We start from the raw sequence: 16,928 nt of genomic DNA, 5'->3' as shown, positions 1-16,928 counted from the left end.
TCAGTACGGAGCGGGAGAAATGCCAACAAAGAATCTCTCACTTTTCCCTGGACTTTCACCCAAACAAACAAGTATGTTACTGCAGTTCCCCCCGTCAATGAAGTCCCACCACTTGAATGTCGGCCCCGTCCTTCCTCTGTGACCTTTAACAGAAGAGCAACAGATCTCGCTCGCTCTCCCTCCTCACTCCTTGCCTAGGAGGCTTCAGCTTGTGTTGGAACAGATTATTACACAGCATAACCTTCTAGGCAGTTGTCTGCACTGTGTGCTGGAATTCACGATGGGAAGAATTCAAAATTAATACTGTTGCACCACTCACAAAAGATGGCATAAGAGGAGACCCACAGAAAGCAAGAACTATGTAACGTTCAGCATCAGAATATTAAGCGCCAGATCCAGAGAGGTATTTAGGCACTGCATTTCCACTGACGTCAATGGGAGTGAGGTGCCTGAATCCCCCTCTGGATCAGATTGCTATTAGACCAAACTTCAAGGCCTGGTTCTTCAGAGGTTCTACAGTTTCTATAAACTCTTCAGCACATCCTCTGAGAAGTCCCTCAGAGGAAGGCCTAGGAAGCTTATCAAACAGCTGTCTTCTTGTCTTGCCTGAAAGCGGCCATCCAGTTCTCAAAAAAAAATGAACAGGACTTCTGTAAGTGTATGGGAAGGAAAGAAAAAAAAAAGAAGAAAAAAAACCCTTTTATGATATTTTTCATGTGTCCCTGCTGGGCTTCCTAAGAGCCATTTAGCCTAATGTATCCCTAAGGTAGGATCCCATCTCTACAACCAGACGTGTGGAATGGTAATATGGTAGGAGGCAACAGCTGTTGCGCTGTGGAAAAATACATGATAGTAATTAAGCCCTCATTTAGACTTACAGGTTGTTTTCAATTAACTTAGGCATCGCTAAGTTTCACTAGCTCTTAAACCAAACAAATAAATAAACAAAAACAACCAAAAAACCCCTAAACTCTAAACCCAAGAAACCTGTCTACAACAACTGAGAGAATGGTAGGATTCTGTAATTTATAAAGAAACTGAATTGAACAAGCCCTAATGGGCACCAAAGGGTGATCACTTGCCTCTTTCAGAAATATAAATCAAAGATACCACCCAAAGGAAAAGGGAATTAAAAAGGCCCTTGTGATGACAGTTGAGATTGAAATTAATTTGCCCACTTGCAGAAATTCTGAAAGTGTTTGCTCTTGATTTTTCATCCCCACCACACGGCAGCTGTTTTCTTCCAAAGCACACACTCACCCTGTTGTGGGCTGCTGGAATAAGACAGCCAGCATTGGAAATAGACGTGCCCCACAGTGGCATGGCAAGCAGTGGGCACGGCGGCCACACCACAGGGTGCGCAGAGCCTTAAGTACGTATACAGACACAGGCTTGTGTCTGGCCCGGGCTCTGACAGAGGAGGAAGGTGTCACAAATATAAATCTCAGGCCAGGGAGCCAAAGAACTCAACCGAATTTCAGTCACGTGGCTATATCTCAGTTTCCCTTGGCTGCTTCGATCAACTGTGGCCCAAAGTTGTAAAACCTGCCCGCAGCTGCTCTGCTCACCCCCAACCTGATATTTCACACTGTGACTTTATGCAGGCTTGTTTAGGTCTAACAAGGTCCTTATTTTTCTACAATGCAGGAAATAAGGAAACCAGCCATCAATTATTAGAAGCGCAGCAGATCTGAGCCGCGTGGCTGTAAAACAGATTTTTCTTTAATGAAACTGAACTGACATTTGCCAGAAATAACAAGTGCCCAAGACCAAAATGTAAATCAAAACTAAAGGAGAGTTTTCAAAACTTTGAATCATTGGTAGCAACAGACAAGCTCAGAAGGAGGTTGGTATGATTTTGGAATGTCTTAAAAATGTGTGACTAATATGACTTCTAAAGACATTATTTGTGAGTTAGTATTTCAGTCTCCCCACAGAAAGAAAACATCACGACCAGAGAGGGCCACAATGTTTGCTGTAATAACCGTGTTAGTATGTCACTATTGCTACGCTAGGAAGGAGGGCTTTGTTTTCATTTCAGAAAGAAAAGAAAGGGAAGACATTAATGTCAGAAATCATCAGCGCTTGCTAAGAGAAGGAAGAACACAGCTGTTACCATTTTCCTACACGTCCAGGTTTTAAACATGGCACTTGGTTTGAGTTGGTCTCTGCCCAGGTCCTAGGAGACCATTGGTTCCATCACAACATCTCTGAATAGAGCCTCGTCTAGTCAAGAAGGAGTGGTGCTGTTTGCTGAAGGGAGACGTAAGAGGAAGAAAGGGTGGGTTGGTAGGAAGCAGCAGAGATCGCCTTACTATGATTTCTGTCCATGCGACTCCGGTGCAGTGATGCTGCTCCTTCCCAGCCTGCCCCCACTCTTCCTCACGAAACCCTGACTGAGGACACAACCCAACTTCACAGTGCAACGAGGAATGCAATGCAGAAGGCACCTGAAGCAAGAGAAGCCTGGCAGCATGAGATGACCCGAGACCTGTTCTTTTACAGACTTCGAGTGAAAGCCAATGGGATGGTCCAGCTTGTTTTACTGCTGATTCTATCATTGAATACCACTGTTCATGATTTAAATGGACTGTTTCTTCCACAGGAACATCCAAATTGAGACACTTCCAAGTGCCAGTGAATTTATTACACCCTTTGCTAAGCCAGGTGCCACGTTTAATATCTTTGCAGTCAAAACCAAAGGTCTTCCTTCTAGTTTGATCTTTGGCTTTGGTCTTTTTCTGCATTTATCTGCACCCAAACAATCCTTCAAGTGCCACTGACTTTTCCACTCTAGTACATCTCCAGAGCTGACCAGATTGCCTCTTGTGCCATTAACCCACCAGTACCACATGTGGGTTACTACCTTCAAGTTCTTCCCTAAAGCTCTGATTTTCAAAGCCATTTAAGAAAGTATGATCATTAACCTTTCTTCTTGCAGCCAAAGCAATGCTTTATAGAAAGGTAACACCAATTGCCTATGCTTTTTAATAATATTTCTAATGGGCTATGAGGTGATATATATTTTCCCATACCTATGACATCCCAATCCTTTTCAGTGTCACTCCTTACCAGGACATACGCATTCTATCTGTAAAAACTGTTTATATTCTCCATTGCAAGGAACAGCCTCATGTGTTTGTATGAAAATATCCATCACCCAGTTCCTTATTTCCTTATCCTTGCTTAAGAAATCCCTGTTGCATGATAGCCACATCCTAATTTTTATTTATTTTTTCCTTAAGCTGAATCAACAGACAAAATTTTCCTGGCAGGGGTTCTCTATTTTCTGTGAGGATTTCAGCAGAAACTGTTAGATAACATCAGGAACAAAACTCAGAGTTGTGTACAAAATACTGTCACTGATAGTTATTTCGTATGCATCTCAATTTCTACAGATCATTCACTTCTTAAAGGATTCAACAGAGCACATATTATTTTCTATGAGCTATTTCTTTTCTATCAGCACGGCATGTGACAATTCAAGATGTCTCCCATAAGCTAAAGTCTAAGCCATCACCACATTTGCCTCTGCCAGCCTCGCTATAGCACAGGAACAAGCCTGATGAGAAGGATTCTTTTAAGCAGCAGAAAGGCTACCTTGTTAATGTAGGTTTCTGTCACAGTTCAGTTCAAAACAGCCCAAACTCCACCTGGACATGAGCCTGTAGATCTGACCAGCAACTAAAAGTGCTGGAGGACTTCAGTATGGAGAGTTCGTTTTTATATTTGGAAGACAGGATGTACTACGAATGAATAATAATAATTCAATCTGAGCCTAATTCAGTATCAATAAGGCTATTTCCTTCTACAGAACAATGGCTGGCATTTTCTATTCCCAACAGGCAATCGTGTGTTAGTTAGCAATGGCATGTCCCCAAAATGCCACAGAACATTTCACAACTGCTCTGCACATAAAAATCAATCCTTTTCCATGCCCAGCTGTCCCACCACTGGCTCTCCCAGCTGCTCTTATAGAGTCCTTCACTTAGCCTATTTTTCACTGCATGCCTTCTCTGCGTTTTCATGATAAACAAGCATCCAGAAACACCGGTAAGGGAAGGTCTGAACTTTGTTCACTCAGTCAGAGAGAACAGCAGCCTCCAGCTCCCTTGTAACTCTTTACTGTGCCCATACTGTTCAGAGCAGGAATGAATGTCACAGAAAAGACAGCAGGGCACCCAGACTTACATCCCATGGTAGGATTTCCATTCAGCCTGTCTTTAAAATTTCCAGTTACAAACATCTTGTGGTCTGCTCAGCAACACACGTCAAGAGGTGAACAGACTCATAGCTAACATTTTTCTTAGCGTCCAGCCCTGAGGAAGAATAAACCAACACTGAAGAGACAGAAGGCACTGAATCCCACGTGCATTTCACAAAGCATTTAGTACCAATGTGGAAAACCTACTGCCACACTCAGGTTTGGAAAGAATACAGTAACAACATTGTCTTCCATAGCAGCAGAGCAAGGCTGGCGTGATCACCATGCACACCAAGCAGAACCCTGACCTATAAATCAGTGGACTCCAAGTTTAGATGGTCCTTAGAATTAACATCTAGCTTGTATTTTAAATCTGGGTTGCTCAGCAAACTCTATAGTCAAGAGCCTTCACGCTCGAATCCATGCCCAAGCCTTGGATAGCTTTCTCTAGTGGCAGTCAGTACAATAATTTCTTTTTGCCTAAATTCCAGTTGGTTACAAGATGAGACTATTTTTCACAGTTTCCTCTCAACTCACATATTATCTCTAGGCACTGAAACTGTCTTCCTGCCACTTCAGAGTGACTGCCTGCTGCTGCAACATCCATCCCATGCATAAAGCATCTTTATCACCTCTAGTGTTTACCATTCTTAATTTTCATGTCTCCCAGCAACTTCTGCAGCAGCTAATAAAGACACTATTGTTCACATTAACACTGACTCTTGGCAAGAAAACTTCCCGAAAGCAGGTTAGTCCCATTTTAAGAAAGTTAACCTAGACACCACTGAAGCATCAAGCCTCTGCAAAATGCTAGGGTTTTAACCCAAACTTGCCAAATAAGCTGCATTTGTAGCCAATGCCATCATGCATTAGGTCTCAAAACACAATTCATGATCAGACATTCCAATGGTCTGCTCTCACTTTCTAGCTTTTGGCCCCCTTCATATCTGCTTTCTATGACTAATGTAGCAAAATATACACACTTGTACAAGAATTTGTGGAAGTGGCAAACTTATAAGCAAACAGGCATAAAAACGAACTTTGACAAAGCGGTCTGAGGATTCCTGCCAGTAATTTCTGCCTAACAGCTTCTGACGGGATGCAGAAAGAGAAAGATCTCATATGAACACTTCCAGTAAAAGCTAGCCAAATCACCCTCACTGATTTTGAATATTTACACATTCAGCAGACCAAAAGCTATTTACATCACTTGCCATATTTCCACGTGTTTAGCCCACCATTCAAATAAGTTACGTCCCTTTATACAGATATAAAATAAGCCATCAGAAAACCTGCACAAAGTCAGAGACAGAGGTCAGGAGGCCAGGAGAATGAGTAAGTTTTCGAGGGCGGAGAAAGAGCAAGTGGGCTCTCAGGGTAAACATCTTAAATTTCCTGCGTACTCATTCAGAGATACTGAAATGCAGCATCCTTGTTTCGACAAAAAGAACTATGCACACACAGCCTGCAGCTTTACTCCTGTGAAAATACAAGTCAACAAACCTTAGCGAAGAGCTCAAGAACTCAAAGAATACAAGCCAATCTGTGATGAGTTGGCAAAAGGAAAAGTAAAACAAAACAAGTAAAACTCTTCAAATTAAAAACTTGAGATATTTTTTCTTTTGCCAAGTGTACTGAGTCCATGCCTAAAAGACAAATCTTGTGCCTTAGCCCTCCCCACAGCTCCCCCCCTTTTTATGTGCTCTTGGATTAAAATGGTGTTGTTTCAGGTCTAAGGCTAGCAGAATCAGGCCAACTCAGCTTCAGCTGAATGTAAACCAGCTCCGAGGACCTTAAGGAAACTGAACATTACAGCAATCAGAGATCGAGAAAAGAATTATGTAGCATTGCCTTTTCAAGTTCTGAGAGACAGTCTGTGATAGCTGTGCACAAAGCCCGTTCAGCTGGAGGGATGAACTCCCTGTAGCAGCTTCCTGCACATCAAGGCCCATAGGCGCTCCCTGCCTCCTCAACCACTGCCAGAATTTTCTCCTCTTCTGGCATACAACCCAAAGGTCTCTTCTTCCAGCAGACCAGGGGGAAGATTTTCCTCCCAACAGCTTATTTGTAACATAGATTCCTTAACATAGGTGTGGATGTAACCTCCTGTCCTCCATCTCAGCATTTCAGGTACTAAAATAAATGGAAGAATTTGCTCTTTGGTAGCTCTCCTGCAACTGGCAGCATAAAGCAGATGCCAAGCAGCAAGAAGCCCTACTGAAACGTTCCGTTAAAAACCTTACTCTCCCAAAGATAACAAGCAGGCATTCCACATGTTTCACTCCTCATACCAAAGCAGACTTACCAATAAGGGCAAGCAGCACATGCTGCAGGCAGCAAGAAGAGATCTGGCCCACATGCACACCACGTAAAGGACGCGCAGTCATGCTCAAGTAAATGCCACCCCAGGCTGATACAACCACGCACTGCAGCACAGCAGAGAACACCAGACCAGATCTGAAATGGAGCACAGCCACATCACCTGACCGCTGCAGGTGAACCAACAAAGTCTGACACCCAGCACAGGCAATTAAGCTGACCCTGCTGCTGTGCCGAAACAACTGTACCATTTCTGGAGCCAGAACTAGCTTGTATTTCTCCACTTTGTATTCCATTACATTCTTGATGAAGAAATGTCCTGAATAATAAACCAACTTGCCCCAAAACAATACAAGTAAATGACACAATTTAGAGAAGAGTCCAAGCACCCTAACTCTCCCCATCCCAAATATTTACATTCTTGGCCTTGTCAGCTGCTGGCACAATCTTTGTTCTCTCTCTGCCTTCACCAGTTCTTTTCCTGCTTCATGAAAGACAGCAGATCACACCAACTTTAGATCTATATGAGGTCCTGAACAGGAAGGAGAATTAAATATGAATGTACTGTGCTGACTGCCTGACCTTGGCATCTGAGCTACTGGGCTGCTCCTGCTTGTACTTCCCCCTCTGGGAGCACATTTAGCACTTGGACTTTCTCTTCCGTGCCTGAAAAGAGCATGGATTTTCAAAAACATTCAGTTCTCACCTCCTCCCAACGTCAGTGCCACAGCTCACTGCAATTGCAGCAGAAGCAGCAGAGCAAAGCAGGAGTTATGAAACTTCACGCTAAATCCTTTCTGGAAAATAGTGGGGAATAAAACAGAAATCGCCTTTTTCTATCTGTTTTCACTTTAATTCTCCCTTCTCTGCCCAGCACAGATGGGAGCTGGGAGGTAGACAGGACTTACATAAGGAACAAGAAGTCAAGAGATCTGTTTTGGGGTGAAATGAGTTCTTCTGAACGCAAACTGCTGCTTTCCTCAAATGCCTTCCCAGGCCTCTTACGTTTTCCCTCTTAGGCAATCACCACTACAGAGATGCTCCAGCAAAGAGCACAACACGCAGTCGTCGTAAGAGACTGATCATTTGCTCTCAGTGAAGGATTCAGGTTAAATCAAAGCCAGCTGCTTCGAAGAAGGGCAGTCGAGTAAGAAGAACTTAAGCAAAATAATAATAAAAAAGGCAATCTAGAGCCTACATACGTAGCAAATCTACTCTTGTATTTCAAACAAACAAGTCTAAGGTACTTAAGCCTCACGAGCAGAAAACATAACTTTTTTTAAGCCATCCTCTTGTGTTGTTGTTCTGCCCTAATAACTCTGCAATGTGCTACTCATCTCTCCCAGTTAAATATCCTGTTTCACAAGCCCACTCCTAGATATCTGAAACTGCACAGCATTTCTGTCTAGCTTTAGGCATCTAGCATTCCAAAGAATTAATATTTAAACTTATTATGAAGGAATGGGGATTGCATTAAGCACGTAGTCTTTAGCAAAACATTCATCTTAATAAAATACTTTGTTGCTTGTTTGAAGCACATTTACGATTCTTTAAACTCACAAAAGACTACGCTCCAAACCCGACACAAGCATCTGTATTTTCCTTTTATTACAACCAAGTCTTAGATAGGATTATAGACTGGAAGCTATCAAATTTCAATTTTACGATATGCTTAAAATTATATTATCTTTCTTTGCCCAGAGGATTGTTGACTTGAGCATTCAAGTGACTTAAGCACAGCACACTGTGAGAAAGCAATGAATCAGAGCGCTTATTTTAAACAATCCTAGAGCCTCCACCTCTTCTCAGAAAGCTCCTCATGCTAAGGTAATATCGTTCTTGTATCTTAGAAATAAAACTAATCAACCACAAAACATCACTTAATTCTTTTTCCCTCTTATATTAGTCTTTGATTTACACCTCAGATACTCTCTCCCAAGCCAGCACATGTAATTTATTTACAGCATAGGAAGGCAGGCAAAATACATCATCTACTGTTATACAACCTTCTACAAGGTATTAAAATACCAGGCCCCTGGAGAAACACTTCATATAGTTCAGCAAGTTCCAAAATAAACCAAACAGGCAGCCCCTTAAGCACTTAAAACAACAATGGGGATCTGTATGAAAAAGTTAGTTTTACAGTATTTGGTGATGTCGCCTTCGTGCCATTTTTCCTTCTGGCAAAATATGAAGAAGAAAAAAAAATAACACAAAAAACACAAAACCCACATAAGAATGTATTTGCTTTCCTCTCATTCTAAAAGACTGACGACTCTACAGCACTCACAAAGCCCTCCTCTTATCGCACACATAAATGCCAGAATTACATGCAGTTCAAGATGCTTTGTATTTGTTTAACCCCTAGAATAAATGTGATCAGGTAGATTCAATTACAGCGCTTCTTACCAAGCCACCGTGCAAAATACTCACGTCTACATTCAGCCATAATGGTGGAAAAGTCAGAACTAATGCAACTGGTTTGAGAAAAGAGAAGCTGGGGGAAGGAGAGGGACGATTTGACTGAGGTCACCCTTGTAAATCCTAAATGAGCAAAACCTGAAAATAACCTAAAACACACAACTTCACAATTCGCATCTATTTCTACTGCAGCTCTGGAAACGTTTCTTCTATTTTCCAAGCAGTCCACTCTCTACAAAAAGTTTTAATTACTAGCAATCATTTAATACATCAAAACTAATGAGCGTAATTACAAAAAAAAAAAAAAAAATAGCCCTTGTTCCAGGTTAGCAGCAAAGCACAGGTCTGAGAACAGAAAGCTTCAGGTTCCGACCGAGATCTCACAGCGCGGTGCCAGCAGGACAAGAGGAGGGGAAGGCAAAGGGAATTCTTTGCCTCTATTCTTCGAAGCCTGCACAGAAAGGCAGTACAGCGGTGGCCTGAACTGATACTTATCTGAATGGAAGAACTGGCCCTTGCTTTTTTACATGCCCCATTTAAACGCAATAAAACAGCGTGAGTGGTTTTAACTGGTCGTTCTGTCTATGTCACTGTAACGCTCCTTGCTCTCGGGAGGAGATAACAGCTGTGCCATATTCAGAAACACGTACTTTTGCTATTGTTTGCACATTTGCAGGGCCGGATTACGCCGTACCACAGCAAGCACTGCCCTTGCTTTGGAACCCTGTATTCTTTGAGTTGCATCAGTGTGCTGGGAAACAACGTGTGGTGGCTGAGAAGAAAAAAAAAAAGCAAAGAAAAACAACACTCCATTAAAAGCAGTTCTCAAGCACTTTGAAATAATTATTAGATTGCACGCCTTGTTCAAACCCGTTGATACACAATGACAGAAACCTGCAGTACAAAATGGAGCAGTTTACATCTATATTCCCTCCCCAGCTACCCTGCCACCAAGGTCTCCAACCGCTCTAAAATCACTGCACAGCAGAGGTTTGCACGGCTGGAAAAAGGGCAATAAAGAAAATTATAGTCCCAGTAAATCCCAATCTCTCTCTGTACACAGTCCACACGTTATTCTCCTTTGTGGCTTACAGATGGATTTAATACAAGCTAGTTATTTGTTCTACAAGCTTTACCCCATACACAGGATAAAGGACTTCTGTAATATTAGGGTTGAAGCCCTGACCCAGCTGAAGCTCGTGGCAAGACTCCTGGTGATTTGAATCATCTCGTGTAACGCTGTCCCTCCTCCTCAACGTACTGAGCATCTCTGCGCACTGAACTCAGTGAAATACAACTTTGTTGCCATAAGGAAGTGCCATCTCCCAGAAGGCGCTCACTTTACATTTAGCAGCTTTACTGCACAGGATCTCCCAGCGCCTCCAGAACGTACCTTCAAATCCACTGAAAGCCTTTAGCGCGCTTCGACAGCTCACGTGCTTTCAGGGATGAGCTCCAGCACACCACGAATCGCTCAGATAGCACTGAGTGCGTTATTCAGAACGCTCGGAGTTCCCAGCATCTGCAGCTGATGAAATTACTGACAGGAACAACGCAACGCACACATGTAAGTATTTGTAAGACTGAGGCTTAAAGCTTTTTCTTACTATAGAAGAAGGAAAAGATCTTTTTCTTCTTATCCCTTAGAGCAGAGTATGTAATAACAGCGTTTTCATTCCATGAGTTCATACAGCACTTTAAACCCAACTAATCTCTTATTTACTTCTGTTTCAAGAAAAACTCCAGAAGTTACAAAATCTCTTCCACAGACTGGACTCATTTCCTGTAATCTGGCATTATTTGCTAATTCCATGTAATATTAAGATAGATACAACAATTACTGTCTTCCTCTTTCCAAGCACCGAATGGCTTTATGTGACAAGTCTATCGTTAGATCATCTGGTTTGTGTTCAGTAAATATTCACTAGCAATCCCTAGATGGCAAAGATTTTAATTACCAGGTACAGCTAAATCCCTCTTCATTGAAATCCATGAAAGGGTCACTTTCAATTCAGTGAGTGATTTTGTAACACAAATCACTGGAAGAACTTCCACCAGCAGTGAGTGACAGAAGTTATTTTCCTATTCAACATGAGAAGCGTTTTGGCCACTTTAACAGAGGAGGGGACAGACACGAGTTATCCCAAATGACTTTATGCATGCATTCTCCAACCTGACTTCCTGTCCTTTCTCACCCTGCGAAACGGGGATTAAGAAAAGACCACACTTCATGAATTAAAATAAAATGTGCAACTGCAAGCTCAATTCGAATAAACCTCAACATTCACTTCTGTAGAGGAGAATTCGAAGGCATAACACAACAAGCAGGCTTTTAAGTGAACTGCAGCAAAAAGAAAAAAACCATATTGCTACAGCTCTGTGTAAAACATGGGAAGTTTAGAGATCCTCACACTGGTCAGCCCGCTCCCCAGCTCCCATTAGCCCAGCCTCCAAGGGCACCAGGCAGCCCCATTTGCTTCAGTGGGATAACCCAGGTGAACACAGACAAGAAGGAACACAAGCAGCATCGGGCTGAGGAGCAGGCAGCGCACCTCCTACCTCCCAGACCCCAAACATGTGCTTCTGCTTAAGACCCAAACAGCCTGAGCTGCTGCTGAGGCGAGGACTTTCCTGCTAACCAGGGGAACGGTCACAGGAGGTTGAAATGACAAATTTCAACTCACCTTTTCAAAAGCAGAAGAGAATTAATACATTTCAAATACATTGGCTGTACGCTTGCCAAAAGCAACTGCGCTTGAAAAAGAAAAGAAAGCTTTCTCCTTGCCTGAATAATGAATACTCCCAACAAGGAAACATCGAGCTACTGCAATTCGAACAGCTTATTGTTTTGCCTGCTGAAAGTTAATATCTGAAGTGATTACTGCAAAGGCCTGGGCCATTTGGCTCATTTCCCAGTGGCACAACTAACAGGGTAAATCTCGTCATTTCTACTGAGTCATGAATTGGATACACGGAACGAAGCTGGAAAAGAATGAAAAGGAGAAGTGTTTCCTGGTAACAACCATAATCAATGTCATTAAAAGAAAATGAGAGATCTGACATCTTTATAGATTGCTCCTTTGTCACCAAAAGTTCTTTGCAAAAAGTTTCTTTCCTATTGACAATAATTGCTTTGTTCTTTGTTACTTTCAGAACGGTAATGTCCCAGATTCAACAAAACAACACCAGAACCACGGGGAAAAAAAACAACACTATAAAATACACTTCATACCTTCCGGTACAATCACATGGTGCTGAGCAGACCACAAACTCCTCTGAGATGCACTGCCTGGGTGCAAACACTCTGCCTCATAACACACAGGGATGGAGGACCAAGAAGAGCCCGGTGTGCATCACAGCCAATCACACCAGAAGGGGGAGGCTGGGTGAAAACTGGTGTTTAAAATAAACAGCTCCCAAACAGAACAAAATACGAAGCACAGTTCCAAACCACCGATATCTGTGGTAAACAAACAGCAGCTCGATCCTACAAAGCTCAGAACCAAACGATCTGATTCCCAGAAGGAATCCACACCACCATTCCCTCAAGTTCTTCTCTGGCTGCTCGTGGAAGAGGACTTGCTCAGGCACAGAAGCGTTTTGCAGGCTCTGTCCTAAACTGTGCGAAGCAGTGGAGTTAACACTAAAGAGACACTACAACAGCAGGATGCTTTTTCCCCACTGTGATTACTTCAAAGCTGCTCACATTATTCATATGGCAGCGTACCATTTTGATTCATTTCTTTTTGAAAATTAATAAAATAAAATCAAAGGCACGTTTAGGAAAAAAAATAATTATAGGCAACTATAAGAATGGCTTTTGCTCCCGCAAAAAGAGGGTCCTTTCCCTGCTTGCAGCCTTCAGCTGTGGATAAAGGAAAAGCAGGAGGCACACGCTGTAATCTAACCCAGACTGCAGGAGGAATTAGTGGGCATGCAGTACTGGGGCTGGAGAGCAGGAGATGCACAGTGTGATGGTCTGATATCAAGCTGTCATCAGCTTCCTCCTCAGAACCTTTACTGGGATAAATTCAAATGCTTCCCTCATTCTCACTCCTCAGCAGTATCTTGTTATACGACATGCACATACAGCTATCCTTGCTCTTCCTCTTTATTTTCTCTGGTGGCAGGAGACAGCTCACAGCACTCCTTGGAAGATGAGCGGCCCTTCTGTCGGCAGCACAGTTCCCTTTGGATACACACAGCTCTGACTTTACAGTTAGATCACGGTGAGTAACTGAGTGAGTTCAGCTATTGGGTGGCACTGACTGCTGCACACTTGGCTCAGAAGCACGGGGTGCTGAGCAGGGGCCAGCAGCTCTCAGCGTTCGGTGCGAGAGCTACAAAATGCCCAAGTGATACGAAGGCACTTGCTCATACAGTACAGCTCAGAAGGAGCTGCACAGCCCACACATTTGGGATCAGCATTTAGCCTAAAACTTTATAGCTTCCCCTTAAAATATCTTCTGAGAAGGAGAGGAAAAAAAAAAAAGGCCAAACAAACAGCGCAGTCGTCTTTGGAAAAATCCAACGTTATCCATCACATCGTCACGCTCAGTAAGTGAGCCCAATCCTGTTCACGGATACCTCCTACTTACTCCCATGAGTCAAGCCACCCATATGCCAAGGCAACCACAAGGTAACACCCTGGACAGAAAATGAATTAAAGAAAAACCAGCAACAAAACATAAGGGTTTTTTTTTTTTCTTTTTTCCCCAGGGACAAAAAAGGGGGAATTGATCAGACCGGAAAGACAAATTTGCATCGTTCTCCCAGTGCCCGCCTCCATCAGTCCCACTGAGGTTCCAAGTGAGTGGAAATTATATTTTTTTTCATCCCCCCTCTACGTGCAGCAGCCACAAGAAGAACAAAAAGAGGAGTCAGTAGCTCAGAAGAAAACAAACAAATAAACAAAGCACCAAAATGATTGCACAGTCCGTCTGGGGAGGACAGCTCAGCCAGGCAATGGGTAAGCAGCCACAGCCCTACTTCTGGGACCCAAAGGATCCTGCACATCTCCTGACTTCTTTCTACTGGTGGCAGCAGCACAGCAGCACCGGAGCTTTGAGCTGCCCCTTCACACTGCAAATCCTCCTTCCTTCCATATCTCTTCCTCCAAACCCTGTTCTGTGTAACAGTCCCCCATTTCATCCTTGCCAAACAGTAACAAACCTTTTTTTTTTTTTTTTTTAATGAAAAAGGGAGAATTGCAGTGCGAACAAACAAACAAACAAAATAAGGAAAAGGTGATTTATAACCTGCTGCTCCGCTCTGTATTCAGTGGAGATGAACAAACACAAATCCCACAGCCTGCAGGACAGAGCTGGTGCAGACCGAGGTGCTCGTTAACACAATTCGGGGTTCCATCACCCCCGATAACAAGCTCACAAAGGAGACTGCACTCATCCCAGGGTGCACAGCCTGCTGCAGCTTTCAGAGGAATAGAAATAAAAGGTTCCACTGAAAAAATGCTGGTGACAACTGCCTTAACCCGGCAGGTAACAGCACGGACACCTCTGAAATGAACAGTGGGACAGGAGGACAAAAACAAGAATTACCTCAACACCACAGAAAACACCGCCTCAGTGTTAATAACTTTAGGTGCACATATGTCTTTGTAAGCAGCTTCGTAGCGTGAAGGAATGCCTGAATTTCCTCCTAACCCTCAGCCACTCCTCAGAGGGCTTGCTTTAAAAGTAAATCTCGATTAACAAATTCGAGCTCAACGAACAGGAGCCGGCTCTAAAGGTCAGAAGCCTTTAGCGGGCAATTCCTAACTTCTCCCAGCGCCGCTTTCCCACGCGCGGAGCAGCGCCGCGCATCGCCAAGCAGCAGCGCCTGCCGTGCCGGGCGGGCACCGGGAATCCGCGCTCTGAGGATCCTCCGCCAGAACCCGGCGCTCGCAACACCTCCTTGCAACGCAAACTACAAATCCAAGCAACCGCGGCGAGGCCGCCGAGCAGGAGCGGGGCGCGGCCGGGCCGTGTGGCGGTGCTGGCGGTGCTCGCGGTGCCGCGCGCTGCTCACTCACCCCTCCCGCTCTGCAGCCGCTGCTGCTGCACGCAGTCCTTGGCGCCGCGGCCGCACCGCAGCTCCTGAGCCCGGGGCAGCGCCGGGACCCGCTCGAAGATGCTGGGCCGCTTGGGGCCGAAGTCCAGCAGAGGCGCGGACATCTCAGCGGGGCCGCGCCGCGGCTCCGGGCGCTCGCCGCCGTCGCCGCCCGTTACTTCAAAGGACATCGGAGGATACGGGAGAGCTTTAGCGGCGCCGGGACGAATCCCTCGCGGCTCCTTCCGAGGCGCTCTCCGGCATTTATCGGTGACCTCGAAGCACTGCCGCTGCCTTTCCGCCCCGCCGCGGGCTCGCGGTGCGCGTCCGGCCGCTCCGGTCCTGCAGCGGGCGGGCACACACACACACACACACACACACACGCGCTGTCAACCGCTCCGTTCCCTCGGCGCTGCCCCGGCCCCGCGCGCCGCCGACGCCCGCTCAGTACCGTTACCCGGGGCGCGAGCCGGCCCCGCAGCCCCCGCCTCGCGCCCAGCCGCTCACAGGAGCAGAAGCGGAGGAGCCGCGCGTCACGGCGCGTTCGCTCCCCCTCCGTCCCCGGGCAACGCCGTCCGGCTTCCCGAAGCCGCCGCGGGGCACCCGAACGGCGGCCGCCCCGGCAACGCGGCGCGTGCGCTCCCGCCGGGGGGGGGGGGGGGGGGGGGGGAACCGGCACGAGGGGGCGCCGCCCCGCGCTCCTACCTGGGAGGGGCCGCCCCCCGGCCCCGTCCTGCCGCCGCCGCGCCGGGCTCATGGGCTTACGGGCTCAGCCGCGCCGCCCCGCCGGCCGCCCGAAGGAAGGCGGCCCGGGCCATTAGCCCGGCGCGGCGGCGGGGCCGGCCCTTCGCTCGGCCGGTCGGGGCGGGCAGGGGGAGGGCTGTGCCGCCGGGGCCGCCCCTCGGGGCTTTGACAGCGGAGGAGCGGGGTCCGCCCGCGAGCCCGGGCACCCCGCGCCAGCTCCGGCACTCCCGCGGGCTCCGGCGCGTCGCCGAGGAGCAGCGCCCGGGCGGCGGGAGGAGCGAGGTACGTCCGTGCCGCATCACCTTCCAGCCCCGCTTCCTGCTCTGGGCACGCCGCACTGAGCGGTGACATTTGTCCTGGCTCCTCGGGGCCCGGCTCAGGTCTGGAAGCAATCTAACTAGCTTTATGAGCTTGGGCCTCGTTCCGAAGAAGCGCAGGCTGAGCCGCGATGCGCAGCTTTGCTCCGAGGTGCACCGGCCCAGTGCTGGCTCAGGGTGTTCAAACCTTGCTGCTGGGGGAGGAATGGGCAGCAGGTTGGAAACCTTTCCTGGTCACAGCCTTACAGGAAGGCTCAGAACACGTAGCACGAGGGCGGCTATGAAGGTGGCAGCACACCGTGCCCTTCCTAAGGAGCACCCTGCACTTAGAACACAGATACCCACAGTACACATCATTCAGTTTTGTCTACTACCTTAATAACACACGCTGTCCCCTAGAGTAAAAGGAACGGTCGGGCGAAGAAGCCCTGACTTTTTTTTTGGCAGATGCTTTGAATGTTGTACGCTTGGTGTGAGGGAGGCAGCCTTCCCCCGCAGACATGATATGTAGAGAAGAACACGCCGTTCCGAGAGCAGCAGTACCAATGACATTCCATAGACAGTCTCTCTCCCCTTTCCTGCTCTGCACAGAAGCCCTGAGTTCTACCAAATGAGGAACATGCCAGCCTTTCCCCCTAGGGTTTGTTGGTTTTTTTCTGCAATTGCCAAACTTACCAGCTCTCTGTCAAATTCAGTTGAAAACCACTTAATGTTCTCAGGATACATTTGTAAGAACACAACATTATGAAAAGGGAAAAATCCCCACCTCTACAGGAAGCAAAAGTAGCAACCAGCCAACACGAACACTGAATTTCAGCAGTTATGTCCTGTGAACAAAGTAAAACTTTCAGCCTACATTATCCCTCTACAGAGAG

The 16,928-nt window shown here is 46.2% G+C and overlaps 1 protein-coding gene across 1 annotated transcript in view; it reads right to left on the bottom strand.

Moving 5' to 3' along the window:
• Window positions 1-15,267, bottom strand: part of GLIS1 (GLIS family zinc finger 1) — a gene marked incomplete at its 3' end in the record, with an annotated part of 177,358 nt that extends 162,091 nt beyond the window's left edge. The window contains exon 1 of the mRNA XM_079536471.1: window positions 14,976-15,267. Coding sequence (XP_079392597.1) covers window positions 14,976-15,183 — 208 coding nt within the window. The 5' untranslated portion in view covers window positions 15,184-15,267. The remainder of the gene's footprint in view (window positions 1-14,975) is intronic.
• Window positions 15,268-16,928: the final 1,661 nt, after the last annotated feature.

The sequence above is a fragment of the Tetrao urogallus genome (genome assembly GCF_951394365.1).
Source record: "Tetrao urogallus genome assembly, chromosome: 5".
Lineage (NCBI taxonomy): Eukaryota > Metazoa > Chordata > Aves > Galliformes > Phasianidae > Tetrao > Tetrao urogallus.
This window is presented reverse-complemented; position numbering and strand designations above follow the sequence as displayed.